This window comes from Branchiostoma lanceolatum, chromosome 8 (genome assembly GCF_035083965.1).
Source record: "Branchiostoma lanceolatum isolate klBraLanc5 chromosome 8, klBraLanc5.hap2, whole genome shotgun sequence".
Classification (NCBI taxonomy): domain Eukaryota; kingdom Metazoa; phylum Chordata; class Leptocardii; order Amphioxiformes; family Branchiostomatidae; genus Branchiostoma; species Branchiostoma lanceolatum.
Genome location: NC_089729.1, coordinates 1,107,842 through 1,125,800, shown reverse-complemented (window position 1 = coordinate 1,125,800; position 17,959 = coordinate 1,107,842). Strand labels below are relative to the sequence as shown.

The 17,959-nt window shown below is 42.6% G+C and overlaps 1 protein-coding gene across 2 annotated transcripts; it reads right to left on the bottom strand.

Annotated features, from left to right (window-relative positions):
* Positions 1-240: 240 nt before the first annotated feature.
* On the bottom strand, positions 241-15,198 carry LOC136440053 (retinoid-inducible serine carboxypeptidase-like). Of its 2 annotated transcripts, XM_066435821.1 has the most exons (15): positions 15,180-15,198; positions 14,896-14,993; positions 12,986-13,137; positions 12,317-12,406; positions 11,397-11,552; positions 10,032-10,106; positions 9,188-9,260; positions 8,303-8,340; positions 6,617-6,745; positions 6,069-6,165; positions 4,981-5,094; positions 4,299-4,361; positions 3,089-3,166; positions 2,024-2,178; positions 241-1,151 (listed from the first exon to the last, which is right to left on the bottom strand). In XM_066435821.1, exons 2-15 carry the CDS (start codon positions 14,990-14,992, stop codon positions 1,086-1,088), a joined length of 1,383 nt encoding a protein of 460 aa, XP_066291918.1. In that variant the 5' UTR covers position 14,993; positions 15,180-15,198; the 3' UTR covers positions 241-1,085. The 2 variants fall into 2 exon arrangements, with proteins under 2 accessions (XP_066291918.1, XP_066291919.1); XM_066435822.1 differs by lacking the exon at positions 15,180-15,198 and having other exon boundaries at positions 12,986-13,134.
* Between the last annotated feature and the right edge of the window lie 2,761 nt (positions 15,199-17,959).

Below are 17,959 nucleotides of genomic sequence, written 5' to 3'. Positions count from 1 at the left end.
ACATCTAAGCAAACATTGATTTTTATTGGTCCCTCGTCCACCCTAAAATGATATCTAATTCCTTTTAGTAGATGGATATAGCAGTGTGACTGCTGGTAAAGACGATCACGTTGTGAAACGGATGAAAAAGTGAGCCAACCTTTTATCTGTGCTTGCGATAGCTTCTGGGTCTGCTGACAATGTCGTTCGTAAAATAGAGTTGGTGTAGCATGCATGCCAATACCAGAGACATATAACAAATGGTGTACAATTTATATTTTATTGATCAATCCATAAGAACAGATATCACGCAAATGTCAAAGATGCAGATTTGTTGAATCTAATATACTGAATTTAGAAACTATATGATCCTCGTTGAAATCAATCAACCATCGGCAGGCAGCAACTGACGATCCATGGCGGCTGCAGACATCTCTCACCAGGATGTTCTATTCTCTTTTCATCGAATTAAGCAAAATAATGTAGAATCACAGAGGACACAATATACAAAAAGGCCAGAGCACAGATTCATTGATCTTTCAAAGTTGATCAACATCCATTTACAAATAAACAAATACAATCATGTAATATACACTTGTTATATTTTTTAAGTACAATTGTGTACATGTACATGTACTTGATAACACTTGAAAATAAGGTACTAACTCATTTGTAATCTATAACTTTTTGCACTGTCCATTGAAGATAAAGTGAATAACAGTATATCAATGGGCAGGTGGTCCATAATATGTAGAGGCATCCACTTAAATATACAGGACTGATAGCCTCTACCAGGCTCCAGAGGCGGCTGGAAAGAGTAGAAACTGGCCAAACAGACAGAAAAACATGCAAGAGGAGTTAGTCTGCTGTAGGGGTACAGTTTGCCGCTCTAGGTTGGCATATTAGACCCTCTCTCCGTAGCCAACTCCCCAATGGCATACTATTCACTCTATTAGGCCAATTTCTACTATTTTTCCAGCCATCCCGCGGGGCCTGGTAGGGGCTACAGGACTGGTACAGCTTTGACTGTACGTGGACAATGTAAGTTCAGCTCCTCTTGAACAACATGATGCTGCAAGTCTACAACAACAACAAAAGCATTGTCTTCATCGTTGACTCCCCATCACCATGGTAACCATCCTGAGCGCCGTCTCCCCCGCATCTGCTGGGACCTACAGAAGAAGGAAAAACACAAATGTGTGACGATGTCGAAGCTGAATCACTACAAGTTCCGTTTTTGCGATGGCTTTAGTGTGTTGTGTGATCTACATGTAGGTGGTGAACGGGTCAAAATAACATACATATAGAATACAACACGGGGTATTCCGTATCACCCGAGGTACCAGCCCGACCGCGGGTCGGATCCGACCCGCGGGAGGGCTGGGACCGAGGGTGATGCGGAATACAACGTGTTGTATTTCATTTATGTCATACCTTGGTCATACCCACCCGAGAAAACATACATTTCAATGCGGAATGCGCCAGAAGTTGAGGGAGTTTTGTGTCCTCGAACAAGAAACTGTAGCAACATTGATTCCAATCTCCGAATCCGGTAATCGAATTTCCGACGGCCGCACAACCGGCGCGCTCGAAATGCGTTCGATATATTCTATGGAAGCCTGTGTGATAACACTTCCGAACCCTATGTGATCCGGATAGTTATCACACGGTCCGGAACACCCGTATCAGGCCCAGGCATGACATAAAATATCATCCACACGTGTCATCCAAAGCGTGGTATACACTCAGTCAGTGATATCTCCATTTCTCAGTTTACCAAGTTGTTATTTCATCTAAGAAAAGACTATTTTGGAAAGGATGTTGTCAAAAAAAGTCAAACATTTCCCTAGTGTCAGCACTCAAGGGATGAGCTAAATGTTCAAAGTGATACAATTTATAAAGGCCACAATATATTGTAGTGAGAGGTGATTTGCCTCCAATAGACCAGCAGAAACTCAACAGACTAAATTCTATTGAAATCCATGCTAAACAGCCAAGGATATTTCATGATTATGTCATCTTAAGACAGAAAGAATGAGCTTACCATATGCCCAGCATCCAAGATCCAGTAGAAAGAAAAGTTGTCCTCAGTTTTGACGAAACCGACTGTCTTCCCCTTGGAAGTAATCGGCTTCCACTTCTTGGTGTCGAACTGTGCGAGACCCGGCCACTTCAGCCTGTGCACCCAGGCCTCCGTTCCTGGGGATTTCAACAAAAGTTTTTACCATTATACAACATGTAACAATAAACCTGAAGGCCATGCCAGAAGGCCCACTGCAAGAAGATATACACACTAAGTTAGTGAACTGTCCGTTAAGATGATTGTGCCCACATTTTTGCTTCTTTCAGCTCCTTGGCCGTTTTGTGTGAAATTGATTAGTGATGTGAATAAAGCATACTTCAGCCACAGGGCCGCAAAGTTTTACATGCCAAATAAACCATTCATTCATTCATGTAAATACTACTATTTTTTAAATTATTATTACACATTTTTTCATCAAAAATGTACATAGGCAGAGAGAACACAGCTGCGTTCCCTCTGAATTGAGTACCATTTGTTACAGTCTTCATTAAAATCATCACCAATGCACAAAGACAAATACAAAGCTGTTAAAAAATTCACAACATTACTTCAAGTCAAGTCAAGTGGAAAACTGAATGTTCAGGACCCGGAAGGTAAGGTATTGTACAGTCTTATGGCGCAATGCAGGAAGGATTACTGCAGTCTCTTAGTTCTGGCATAGGGAACAATGATTGCTGTATTTTTGTATATGTGTACCCAGGGCCTCTCTGAAAACCATTGCTCAGTCACCCTCAGGTAAAAGAACAGATTCTGAAATGAATGAATCACTAAATGTTCTGCCTGAGCTCACCAATTAAGCCACCTAGGGCGTTTTGCACCTGGCCTATAAAAGCCAGAACACACTGTGCTGTGCTCATTCGAGCTTTGATCCTTGAGAAAGCCTCACACAGGCGAAACATGTCGGTGTGGGCTCGAATAAAGTTCTAAACGGGAACTATACGCGGCTATAGCCTCTTTTCTGAAAATGTGGTGTGAGTGTGTACGGTTGGCTTGAGGTTGCCCACTACTACTGCCTATTGAGCTCACCAATCGTGTTGCAGATGAGGTCGAGCTGCCCGTTGTACACCACCACAGACAGATCTGTGTTCTGGATCAAGTCATCCACTGAAGGGAAACAGATTTGTATTTATTGAGAATGAAGTAATTCATGACACTGGGTCAGCCAAGGCTAGCTCGGACACCAGACCGCCATTCTCTAAAATATCTGTCGATTGATGTTTCAAAGATTGGGGGTCTGGCATCCAGGCCAGCCAAGGCAGCTCTCGCCGGTAATGGCTGACCCACAGATTATCAAAGGGAACTAAGGCCACACCAATTTAATTTCTTGGTTTGGTTAACAGATTTTTTTTTTTTTAGCACAAGGACATCATTAAAGCAGAAGGCTGGGGTGAAAACTTGACCCTGTTCACTCCCTGAAACTGTGTGCACCAAAGTACAGACTTTCCTCTGAGATTCTGTTTTCATGTTGACTTTCCAATCCAGCATTTTTTTTTTAAATCCCGTTAACCAAGAAATTAAATTGGTGTGGCCTAGATACTGAAAAAGGGGGAATGTTTGCTAGAATTTGATTTTGCGTTAGGAAGAAGATGGAGTGTTCACAGTGGTTTTACGTTCACAGTTAAAACTAGGCGGTAGTTGGGTAGAAGACAGAACAAAAATTTTCGCAGTGGTTTTAAGTTGGCAGTGCAAAAAATGAGAACACAAAAACAGTATCACTAAAACATTTCCCTTCTTACTGTAACATGCATGTTTTATTCTAGTTTTCAAGATACTTTATCAACCAGCTACAAAGTAAAAAGTGCACCTTGAACGGGGACAATCATTAGACAAGTATACCCACATCATTTTGTAACATTTTCATCAAAGAGAAAGTGAAAGTGATCTTCGAACGAGTTTAGCTCAAATGAACTCAATGAACAGAAGATCTAATCTTCCACTGGTCGTGACAGAGGAGACATACACTATGTACAGTATTTACAGGTTCATCGTACCGGGGAAATTCCCCTAGCTCTTTTCGACAAGCACAATGTACAGTGGACCACGGCTTAACGTCCCGTCCTAAGGACTTAACGACCCTTTCCAGTAGTGACTGCATGTCGGGTGAGCGACACAGCCGGGATCAAACCCGGGGCTTCTAGTTCCAGAGGCAAGATGGCTAACCACTGGACTACGTACGCTATTGAAAGAGAAAGTCTATATAATTATTTGCCAGCTTTTAAGTATTTGATGATCTTACCGATGTCGATAACCGGCTTCATGAAGTCTCCTGCCATCATGGCAAATACCTCCCCTGACTGAGCTGTGAAGGGAAAATATAAAAATATCACAAAAGATGCTCAGTTTGGGCCACACATACTTCAACTTGTTTTACCCCCAGATAACCCCGCGAGGGGCAAAGCAGGGGGGGGGAGGTCCCAGGCTAAGGCGGGCAGGCCTCCAGCCTGGCGCGGTATGACTCAAGGGTGGGAGCCGTAAGTTCCATTTGGGGATGGTGCGGGGGAAGAATGAATGTTTTTAAGAGTCTGTCCGGGCGTTATGTGGTTGAAATTTGAGCGTGTGGCTCCCCCGGGTGCGCCCCTGAGCTGGTTTCAGTAGACTATCTGTGTTAATATTGATGTAGTTATTGACTAACTTATAGAAAAAGGTGAGGCGGGCGTTCCTCCTCCTTTCAGAGAGAAGGGTCCACTGCAGGTCACTGAGCATGACATATATTAAACTGAGTGTACAACTGGAAGCCGACAGCGGTTTAGACCTACAAGTACACCAACAGCCTGCAGCGATGGACGACAGATCGAGTGTTATGGCGACAACTGGTCATGAGATGACTCCAAGCGAGCACGACGGATGACGACGACGACGATTATAAACAGATATTACAGAAATAAGCCCAACACACATGTACAGCGACCTACACATACCTCCCCATGTGACATCCTCAGGTATCACCCCCAGGTACTTCTTGATCGGTCCGTTCATCAGTTCAGCCAGACTGGGGGCGTGTAAGGGGGAGACATGTCTCCTATATAACTTCTCTGGAAAGGAGCAAGATTATAATCATTATGATCATAGTAATTCTTGTTTCTTTCACTGTAACTTTATGTTCACTGTTTTCACGGTCACCTCTGTGCCGTGAACTTATCATCACCATGAAAAACCTGTTGTAATTATTCATCAGGGATCTCCCTAAAGAATGGAACAGTGGCGCTCCTCCATCCTGTTCTAATCCCAGCTCCATCCTGTTGATTTTAAAAGTTACTAAGGGTATTTTTCCAAATTTTACCCAGCAAAGCCTGTAATTTTGCTAAAAACTGGAAATTTCAGATGTAAAGCTGAAGTTGCAGGAAATGACTTCCATTATGTCTGAAAAAGGCAAAATGCAGCAACCGTTGTCCTTCTGAGAGGTGTGCGCCCCCTCCAGACCTCCCCCCTCGCAGCACTTATCCTGTGCTTGGCACCATCCCCCCATCCTACTCTATATTTCTAGGGAGATCCCTGATTTATGATTCCTTCACACATCTGTCCTGTAAATCACTTGCTGCCACCGTGAAGTTAAATTTTGCTACTGGGGAGATAAAGTGAATTCCAGTCATAATGTATAATTCATTCTTGTCAGAATATATAATGGTTTTAGGGATGATTTGAAAAATGTAGGAGATTTTTACTTTGCAGGTACAAGCTTAAAGCACAACTGACCAGTGTTATATAATTCTATTTCATAGGAAATCTTCCAAGTTATCCTGAATATCAAGTAACCTACAGGTACTAGAACTAGAAACATAGAAGAGAACTACTAAGCAAACGGTCAAGATAAAATAAGCTACCAACACAATGTTATGGAAAAACACAAGAAATGTAATTAACATAATGGATATTCAGAAACCATAAAAAGAAAGTCAATCACTGACGAAAGACAGTTGATGCTGTCTGAAACGTCTGACTGTTTCAAAATTTTATCCAGTTGCTTGAGTAACTATTTTTGGCGCATATTAAAAAGAAAGGCCCTCACCTATGGCTGGGTTTCCTAAGTTTGGTGTCTTGCTGCCTGATACTTCGAACTTGACCTTGTCCCCAAGAATGTTGTAGAAGCTCACTCCATTGCTGAACTGTAAAGAATGTAAAACTGTAAAAGGCGATGGGAGGAAAGGGATGGGCTCCACCTTCCAACACCGTGTCCTAGACACAGTGGATAACAACCCACTGCCCCTCTCTCTCTCTCTCTCTCTATCCAATTTAAGTCTTTTGTTCCCCATCATCTGGGGGTTAGACGTGCTTGCACATTGATGGGGAAGCCCCAGAACTCCTCATCAAGTGCAAGTCCTTTTTTGTAGCAAGAGCTTTTACGGCTGGATGCCCTTCCTAACGCCAACCCAAACCCTACTGCTGGGCTTAGGACATGGGAAATGTGTGTTAAGTGCCTTTCCCAAGGGCACAACGTCTGGGTGCATGTCCGGACATGTCTGGGTACTCCTACGGCCTCAAAAAGGCTATGGAACTACCTGTACCCTTTATACTAATGGATAAGAAAGTGGCCGTGATAAACTGAACGTCTCTGACCTCCTCCAAGACGTCTTCCGTCCTGCTCCATAGTTCCGTGGCGTTCTTCCAGCGACCTTGGTCCACCGCCGCCTGCGTCATCCCCGCCGACTTCTGCACCGCCTGGAGGCCGACGTGGTCCAGCAGGGACTACACAGGAAATGGGAAATAATACTGTAAAATGCAGAAATGTTCGCGGGGATTTAATTTTGCTATGGGGAGAAAATGAAGTGTTAGCGGTGGTTTTGAGTTCGCATTTGAAATGATAGTAGCACTACAGTCACACAATGGAACGGCTTTTCCCAATGGTTCTAATATAAGTTCGTGGTTAAGAGTTCACTGCGAAAACCGCAAACATAAGACCATCACAAACATTTCTGCATCAACAGTACCACAATCCATAGATTTGTGATCATGAAGAGTTTCATCATGTTGGTAAGGCGTGTCCCGGTGGTCTGCGCTTTTTGCCCACCTATGACTGTAGCGCTACTATTGTTTCAAATGCGAACTTAAAAACCACCACGAACACTCCATTTTCTCCCTATCGCAAAATAAAAACCACACAAACTTAAATGCATACAGTAGTTGTTCTTGATAGTATGATGAAAAGGCTCTTTCTCTACAATTTGTCATGCAACTCAGCAGGGACGGCAACTAAAATGGGTTTTAAGTTGGTCAATCCAGTTTAAGCCTTTAAGTGACATAGATCAACTCTCCCACTAGTTGTAACCAACAGGGACTGCATGGGAAAGGGGCAGTGCATCTGAATCTTAATCCAGATTAAGCTCATGAAAAGGTACTACATGTATCTTCCAAATGGTCATGACAGCAAAGTTTAACATGGAATTGTAGCGTCTAGGTGGGACTACAACAGAAACGTGTCTCAAATTCCAGTTTTGGCTTGGAGACAGGTATTCTCCAAGTTTTTGTGAACTACAGAATTTATAGTATTACAAACAGTGGACTAGCATAAAGGATTATATTGAAACCCTCTAAACTAGCATGCAAGGTCGACAGTGTTACACACTAACTGCAACCCTGCAAAGTCCAGAAGGAACTTCAGAATCAATGGAAATGTGTCTTAATCCAGTCTAGAAAGTTTAAAGGCTCTCAGAAAGGTATCCTCCCAAATTTGTGTTAAGTGCACTACTGTGAATTTTGTATAACAAACAGAGGACTAGCCTGCTGAGTGTCATCCTGGTTGGTTCCAGGCTGTTCCTTCACCAACCAGCCGGGTTCTTGTTTGGTGATGGTAGAGCCTTAACAAAACTCAGGCTAACAGAGGACCGGGTCTGAAACCTTTTCTAAGCATGCAATTGCAAGATAGGCAGAGTTATGCACCATACTACCAGTGAACCAGCCAATTACTATAGACTAAGTATAGTAGGGATTGTAATAGACATGTGTCTCGACCCAGCTCTTAAGCTCAGTGCCAGGTCACATTCGCCGTTCAATTGTCCTATTATTGCACAGTGAAGGCATTCTTGGGATAGTCATGCAAGTGTCTTACAAAACTCCGCAGTCTTGTTACGGAGAGGGCTGTCTTAGAATTTAGATCTTTGTTGGCAGTTGGTTCAGTTCTAGCCTGCTTGAAAATCCTACGACAGTCAAAACCGTACAACGGTCTACAAGGGACATTGACAGTGTCATTAAAGGGAACTCTTCTTCCAGTTTTAATAACAAAGTAAATATATATAAAGTACTCACTGTTGCTTTCAGGTAAGGTCCCCAAGTGTTCACATAGTCTGCAAACAACCACACTGGTCTTAACAGTCATGGTAATCAAACAGGTTACTTTATAACATGCCAGTTTGATTTGTTTTTTCTCAAAATTGATCATCAAAATTCATTTCTATTAGCCCCAGATAGGATAAAACAACAGTGCATATTGTCATAACAACAAAATTATTTTGTCTAGATCTACAAGCATATCAGTTCTACAGATTTGAAGTGTAATACAGACACTATGAATACTGGTTTTTGTTTTGAAAAGTCTACAGTTTCTTAATACACCGAGAGTGTGTAGACCGATCCTGACTGTCCATCATAATTAGCAGTTCGACCAATGAGAGAGTTGCTACAAGTCCATCAAATGTTTTCATTTCTAGTTTCATTTTCATTCTGTACTTCTATGTTTTGACTGAGGTGGGTCAGGGGCTATGGGATCAGCCTATTACAAAGTCTTGTTGAATACTTATAATAAGTGAACTTGCATGAACATAGTCTGTCCAACAGCAGTAACGGTAGATGACTGTCCAACAGCAGTAACCGTAGCTGACTGCCCAACAGCAGTAACCGTAGCTGACTGTCCAACAGCAGTAACCGTAGCTGACTGTCCAACAGCAGTAACCGTAGCTGACTGCCCAACAGCAGTAACTGTAGATGACTGCCCAACAGCAGTAACTGTAGATGACTGCCCAACAGCAGTAACTGTAGATGACTGCCCAACAGCAGTAACCGTAGATGACTGCCAAACAGCAGTAACCGTAGATGACTGCCCAACAGCAGTAACCGTAGATGACTGTCCAACAGCAGTAACCGTAGATGACTGTCCAACAGCAGTAACCGTAGCTGACTGCCCATGGTACTCACCCATGGCTGATATCCAGGAGTCTCCGAGAGCCACGCCCTTCAGGTTACACTTCACCTCCCCCTGTTTCACAGCCTGCAGCAACAATATCAAATAAAGTTTCTTCAGTTTCTTTTATGATAATGAATGAAGTCCTTTTAAATGGTCGCGATCTTTTAGCCTAGTGGTTAAGGCGTGCGTACCTGTGATCTGGCTGCCCGGTTTCAGCGTGGGTTCGAATCCCGGGGGCCAGGATCACTTGTTTTTACTCGCTTCTTCGTTTCAAGTCTACAGACACATCTTTTCTTTTATTCACTGTTGATCTAGTAGATTTCACACCTTCTTAACCCGCACATGCGCAGGGCCGCTCCCATGAGACATAGTTTTCCATTCTGGTGCAGAGGATCATTCATGAATACACATTGTTCTACAAACATCTGTGTGCTTGAATCTTTCCTAGCCTGGTTTCAGCCAAGCCCCGTGTCCGCCCGCCGCCTGTAACGGCTGTCCACCCACGGGTAGGGGAGAGAAACCCCCGGACAGCTGGAGTTTGCGTTATTATACAATAAATCTTTCCCTGGTTGAGAGGGAATTAACACACTCTCTATATGACTTAAATTGTCCTCTGTTAGCCATCAAAAAAGCATGTTTTTCAAGAAGGCTCTTTTAAAGTTAGCAAAGTGAGACCAAACCAAGACAAAATGCATCGAGCCAAGACAAAGTAAGGTGTCATACATCATCTTCAAGTTGATGATATTAAGAAACACTCAAACACCAAGCGATATCAGAGAGAACAATGCATCGATTTTCCTTACTTCTTGCGGGGGGCCAGGAAGTGCATAGCATAATATAGATCCTGTGCTTTACCTTATTGAGCATCTGAGCCAACGCTGCAGACATCTTTCCTCCGTACGACTCGCAGAATATGTAGAAGGGAACTTTCTGAAAGATGGAAAAGATAGTGTGACTGTCAGTATGCTGCACTTATTATTCTACATATTTACTCTTTTCTATACAGCCACTGTCTACATGAAATCTATCTAAAAAGGAAAGATTATTTCAATATGTACAAAGTCATGTTTTCGTCATTCTATATGTTTTGACCACCTATGTCTGATCGAAAGGGGAAACACATCTAGCAAATTGATTGACATACAGAACATTAAGTTTCCATCTACTAGTTGTTAAGCCTTCTTCAACTGGTGACTTTACTCACCTACATGTATGTAAGGATACAGAAATACAGTCCAACTCCCTACCACATTGGAAGAAAACTACTAGCCTTTCAACATATTACCACCTAGCTGTAGACATATAGACTTTCATGCCATTAGACAAGAATCCAATGCAAATAAAGCTGTCCAGATGGCTGTCAATGACTATCAAAGGACCAGAAGCAGGGTAACCTCAAGGAACCGTCCCTCTGTCCCAGAACAGAAATTTGCTTGTTGGGACGGAAAAAAATTTCACCTTGTTCCGTCCCAAAAATTGGAACTTCATGACATGATAAAAATACATTTTTGTAGGCTTGAGATGACAGGTTCAACAACGAATATCAAAACATTGGCTCTCAAATATTGAGAGGGATGGGAAAAAAGAAAAATTAAAGCTGGAGACAGCCCTGACCAGAAGTGTAACTCAAATGATAGAAAGCCTACAGTGGCCCCCCTTCCAACAGGAGATGCCCATCTGACTTTGCTGTACCAGAGGAGAAGTGTTGATCAACATTTACTACATACGGTAACTTACATCATTTTTCGGCTGAAGTTTTTCTTCCAACATGACACATGAACCAAAACTCAGGGCAAATCTTTTTCCTTTACAAGTTGGAAAAAAAGTCTGGTCATTCTATCGTGCCTCTTTATGAGATACAGTCAAACCTGTTCAAGTGACCACCTGTAAATAAGGACCACCTGCCCAATGTGACCACTTTTTGTTGGTTGCTTTGATTATTTTTCCCATTGACTCAAGCATTAAAAAATCCTGTCTATAGTGGCCACCTGTCAGACTTTAACGGTCCCCTGAGTGGTCTTCTTGGGCAGGTTTGACTGTATTTTAAAGTTAAAACTGTCCCCTGTGTGGTCTTCTTGGGCAGGTTTGACTGTATTTTAAAGTTAAAACGGTCCCCTGAGTGGTCTTCTTGGGCAGGTTTGACTGTATTTTAAAGTTAAAACGGTCCCCTGAGTGGTCTTCTCGGGCAGGTTTGACTGTATTTCAATCTGCACTTCTCACCTGTAGGTCTGTCTTGCAGGAGAAGAAGTCCTTGAGCAGAGTGACCAGGTCGGTGGCGACCATGCTGACGTTGGTGGCGTAGGCGTTCCTGTCGGTCACGTAGCTGTAACCGGTCCCCACCGGGTTATCGATAAACAGCAGGTTTGCCGCAGACAGCTGGGCAGTTGGAAGGAGAAGTATCAATTTTATAACTTAGTGTGTTACAAGAGCTGGTCACATGTAACCTGTCCCAACGGGGTTATCGATAAACAGAAGGTTTGCCGCAGACAGCTGGGCAGTTGGAAGGAGAAGTATCAATTTTATAACTTAGTGTGTTACAAGAGCTGGTCACATGTAACCTGTCCCAACGGGATTATCGATAAACAGAAGGTTTGCCGCGGACAGCTGGGCAGTTGGGAGGAGAAGTATTCAGTGAAAATTAAGACGTGTCTTGGTCAGAATGAGTACAGTTTTACAACTGAGTAGCCTGAGTACCATCCTCCGTAGTGACCGCTGGCTCATTCTTTCCACTAGTTAACCACAGTACCATCCTTCATAGTGACCGCTGCCTCTATCTTTTTGCTGCGGTTAACATGCAAGCAAAAAGATTGTGCCAGCAGTTACTAGGCTAACCAAAAGTAGTTTAACTTGTTAGTTCTTGCCAAAACGGGGAAACCCAAAACCTGTTGGTATTTTTAAAACATACTTTTAATGTTACAACTTAGTGTGTTGATTTGTGATTGTGATTTAATGAAATTGTAAACAGTACAATACACGTGGGCCACAGGCAGCTGTTGTTGGTGTCGTGGCCCACACGCAAGACAATACAAAGCACATAAACTACAAATAACAAACGGTCGGTAAATGCAATTAATCTAAAAAACAGCTTTACAAGAGTGAACACTTTATAAGGATTCCCTTCCCCCGCGGTCCACACGTACCCATGTGGTGTTCCTGGGCTGCTGACTGATGTCAAGGGGGCCGATCTCCTGGAAGTTTCCGAACCCAGTTCCAGAGCCGCCGGGTCCGCCCTTTAAGAGACAACGACATGTCTTGAGAATGATGGTAATTTCTTAAGTCATGACTCATTCCAAGGTCAAAGTAGTGTCTTGAAGTCAACGTAGACTTCTTATTCTGAACTGGGTGAGAAAAAAATTACAAGGAACTTTTCTAACACACCTTCTTAGGATGATTGGAATAGTTCAATTGCATTTACAATGTATTACTAGTAGAGATTGTCAAAAGCACTTGAGCTACGATTCAAGCGTATAGGATATTGATGTTGGCAAAAGATAATGCATGCTGCCTCTGACTTCTTACATGTGGGATCAGAACAATTCATGATTCAGCACTTTACCAACTCAGCTTTTGAGCAGTCAACTCAGCCCAACACAACATTCATTCCACTTCGACCTTGTCGAAAAGCGGCCATATTATGGCCGAACAAGCATTCGAAGTAAAATAAAGGCTTTGACTTGACTTGACTTGACTTGAACACCCTGGTCAACTCAGCCAGGGGTTTATAGGCCAGGTTAGTGTGAGTGGAGATGGTCTGATTAGCCATGGACCAAGTTTCTAAAAGGCAGAATCATCCTGCATCCCTTTAATACCTGTAGCCAGAGGATGAGCGGGGTGGGCGTGGACGTTGCAGGTTTGTCTGTCTTGTAGTAGAGCCACCAGAACATGTGAGCGGCCGGGCGCACGTCCACGTAGCCCCAGTCCTGGTTCTTCACTTTCGGACCCGGCTTACAGTCTCTCTCTGCTGGAAGGTCATTGTTAACATCCATTATCACATAGCTAGATGGCGTAGACCAATCAGAAGCCTCCATTGCCCATGTGTTATGATGCCATAACACACCCGTGATCATCATTCCTCCCATTATGTAGAGCCGGAGGTTATCTTTTTGTTAACATTCGAATAATGTTTATTTGTTCCCAAAAATGTTTACTATCTTAGAATCAATCAAATCTTTTGTTAAGCATATGAAAAAATAGAATAAACCATTTCAATACAACAAGTCAAATCTAAACGGGCGGAACTCTAAGTGGAGCCGCGGGGCATTGTCAGAAGGACACCCAGCAGGGAGGACTGATGATAATAGATAATAGATTTGAAGAAGATTTAACATGCCAATATTGCAATGTTATTAAATATTATCTGTGGAAATGTTGGTTTTCAAAATGAAATCTATCGTCTTCTGTTCAAAAAGGACAAACATTAACCTGCCGGGTACATAAATCTGCCACTTTGAAAAAACAGGAAAGTACATTGGAAGAAATGAAAGGGAAATATTCTGCAACAAATATCATACAAGAATTTATTACACTCATATATTGTATTGATTTACAAATCATTTTAACATCAAACCCATTAATATAACGTTATCCCAATCCTTGGTACATTTTGCACAAGTTTTAAAAGAATTTCAAAACGGAAAACGTCTAGGTCTTTTAGATTTCTGAATTATAAGCATCACCGATGTTTCATAACACGTCAAAAATATTTGATACCGACAAGGAGGTTAGATACAAACCTCCTTGATACCGAAGGGTCAGATCTTCCCCGCCCGCATCGGCTTTTTAGCGAATGCCCACAAACGCCCACTCTGGCGAAGTCCGCGCTGCACGAATCTAATTTTTTTTGCTCGGAATATGTTCAGGTTGTGCTCCCATTAATTAATCCTGAGTTTCAAGTCAATCCATCGATCCGAAGTTAAATAAAGCGAACTTGAAGATTCTTACCTGGCTTTTAGCGAATGCCCAGCAAAAAAGGCTTTTTAGCGAATGCCCACTATATCAGCCAAAATATCGGCCATCGTGACACGGGCGCTAAATCTAACACCATAAACATGTTCAGCAAGTTGTCCCCTGAATGTGTACTCAGTTTCCGTGCTGTACACGCCTGTAAAGTCACTTTATTTTACGAAATACACGGCGTGGGAATCCACGGCACCGGACGTAAAAATCCAATATGGCGGCTCATTTGCATATTTGGGACAGGTTACCAGCGGCCTCTACCCCGTAAACGTGCCGCGGGCCGCGGCGTGTATTTCGTAAAATAAAGTGACTTTACAGGCGTGTACAGCACGGCCATTCAGGGGACAACTTGTTAAACATGTTTATGGTGTTAGATTTAGCGCCCGTGTCACGATGACCGATATTTTGGCTGATATAGTGGGCATTCGCTAAAAAGCCATTTTTTGCTGGGCATTCGCTAAAAAGCCAGGTAAGAATCTTCAAGTTCGCTTTATTTAACTTCGGATCGATGGATTGATTTGAAACTCAGGATTAATTAATGGGAGCACAACCTGAACATATTCCGAGCAAAAAAAGATAGATTCGTGCAGCGCGGACTTCGCCAGAGTGGGCGTTTGTGGGCATTCGCTAAAAAGCCTGTCCCTTCCCCGCCCCCCTCCCCCAAAACATTGAACAGTTCTTTACACACTGAGACGCTTAAACTACCATGAAATCGCACCGTTCGACGTACACTAGACACCTTGCGCACACCCTGAGCACCTACCTGCACAGTCACAGAGCACCAGACACGTTCCTACGACCAGTACCGCCCACAGCCAAACTTTCGCCCATGTTAACGTTCCAGCCGCCATGTTGAACATCCTGTAACACATGACCATCACATGATAACCCGGAAGTCAGCAACAACGGCTTTATAAAGGTGCTTTCTCAGTTCATATAAAGCATCGGATCGCGACTAGAATCATGTGAGAGGTCAGACTTTGATACATAAAGATCAGATTATTCGTTCAAGCCGGATTTGCGTGTGATTTTTAGCGCAATATTTACCGTTCTTTAGGCCCATCCAGCTTCAAGTGTCGTCTGCTAAAGGTTATCTGAGGTCAATTGCCCCTCATGACAGACACGGGAATCACCGATGACCTCAGATAAAAAGTGCGGGAAAACCAAACAAACGACTGCTTTGATTATCTCCATGAAAAATGGAGATATAGTTTTGGGTGTGTCTGTGTGTCTGTCTGTTTGTTTGTCTGTTTGTGTTTCCGGACTGTTTGTGTTTCCGGACTACTGTAGTCAGCATAACTCAAGAACAGCTTGATGGATTACGATGATATTTGGTATGTGGGCGGGTGTTGTGAAGCCGAAATTCAAGGTCGATTTTGGGCCTCCTGGTATGTGACCTTGGTACTGCAGCAGAAATTCCATTTTTGTATCTCTTGACCTAGACGTGCTATTGTCTTGATTTTTGGTGGCAGATAGCTTGTGGTATAATGAAGACGTGGTGTGGGTTTGGGCGCCCTAGCAGCTTGCTCTGAAAGTGCAGGAGCGTTATCGTGAAAATCTTCTAAGGAGACTAACTGAACAAAGGAACAATGGATGTCCGTGATATTTAGTATGCAGGTAGCTTAGACAGAGATGTACATAATGAAGTGTAAATTATGTTAATTAGGACTTAATTTGCATAACTAATGAGGTAAATCTATATATGCAGTGTTTTCCATTATCAGACTCAAATACATGTAACGTATGTAGTTTATGGAAAGTGGATTATCAACAGATACCAAGTATGCAAATAAATTCCTAATTTGCATAATTAATGCAATAACACCATAATTCATCTAATCGGAAAATCACAGGACTGTCAATATTGCAACATGTGTAAGTTAGATAAAGGTGTTTATGACCAAGCTTATATTATGCAAATGCATAAGTCATTTGCATGAATAGAATTGTTCATGGAGATATGAGGTCGTGGAACTCTTGTTTTATTTGATTTGATTTGATTTGATTTGATTTGATTTGATTTGATTTGATTTGATTTGATTTGATTTGATTTGATTTGATTTGATTCATTCATTTGGCTGTAGAAAAAGGTACAGCCAGGGCTACCCAACTAGCTAACGTTATAATTTATACTACGCTCAGGAGAACGCACAACGGCGGAATCAGAAATCTGAGGATATTTCTGTCCTCGTCTTTCAAAACAGGATGTCTCTGATGTTACCATGGCATGAGTGATAGTCAGTGCGTCAAACATTTCCATGACAAAGAAAAGTCACACGGCTCCCTGTCTCATTGTCGCGTGCTTCTTTTGATGACTAAAATGAATATTCTGCACGGCTCCTCCTCGGCTTGAACATGACAATGATCAAACGGTTTTGGTAATTGATGGTTTTTGATATGGAATAATTATATTTCGAGTTTCGGCTTGCGAAGCAAGATGCCCTTTATGTGCCACGATAGTCGCCTGGAGCATTTTCTATGTAAAGTCAACTCCACATGTTGCATAAGCGACCAACATTACTTCTTCACAACCCTTACTTGAACCAAGGACATTATATAATGTCCTTGCTTGAACATCGAAATAATCAAACAATCAGCAAAAGTGCAGAAGTCATTTTGGTAATCAATGGTATTGAATTAATGGTAGTTATTTGGTATTGAATATATTTCATTTATTCTCTTCCATGGAGTATTTTCACACGGCTGTCGTTCAACTACACGGCTCTTTTTAGTTCGCCTAAATTACCTTTGCACCACTTATCAAAACGATGAGACTTTCAGCGACACATGTCTCGTGCAAAACTAATTTTAGTGATTTGGGTGCCCAAAGTACTTGGCATTGAATATATTTCTAATTTCAAATTACAAGCCAGGATGTATTTGTTTTTTTCATCTTGGCATGATTCAAAATATAGTTTCCTGTGCCTGTCTTTCATCTAAATCTTCCTTTGATGCCACAAAAATTGCAATAATTAGTAATGCACGAACCTTTTCAAGTACCATGCTTCTTCTGACAGGAATCTAGATATATCTGGGGGGGGGGATTAATTGCGAGACAGGATGCCTTTGATGTTGTCAGGGTATACGTTCACGTATGATAAAGTTTGGTACTTTTGTTCAACACAAGCTTCTGCCAATACTGAGAAAAGAGAACTAAAAACCAGACCCGTATAACACCAAGCATCATCATCATCATCATCATCACCAGTCGGTTGCGAAGCAGTCGGTCACACGTTTCTTCCACGACTGACGGTTTGCAGCTAGCAATCGCATCAGGGCTCAGGTCACCTTCCTCCTCCCCCAGCAGGCTGGACGTAGGGCAGGTAGCTCGTCTTCTGGCGTCCTGGGTGTCTTCTGCCATATGGGTTTGGACGTAGAGGGAATATGTTAGTCTCCGCCAGACTTACCGTGACGCCGGCTATATGGAGAATATTTGCCAGGGGTTCATTTGCAGAAATGTGATCTTCATCGTGGACTGACTTGACTGGCTATCATTCCTTTTTCTGCCTAATTCTACGATCCACACGCCCGTAGGAGGGCCTGGTGGAGGCTAGGCATATGTCCTGAGTGGCTCCTCTGTGGGCAGCCTGAGGGCGTGCCCGATAAATGCACAGCTGGGTGTTTGTTACCTTGTATATCTGTGCATTGCTTACCGAGAAGAAGCCGGACCCTTACATCTGCTTGGAGGTTAAAGCGACCCAGCTGCGATCGCAATTGTTTCTACGCTCGTGCACAGATCTGATACTTAAATGCATTTAAGTTCGCGTGGTTTTTATTTCGCGCTAAGAAGAAAATGGAATGTTCGCGGTGGTTTTAAGCTTGCGGCA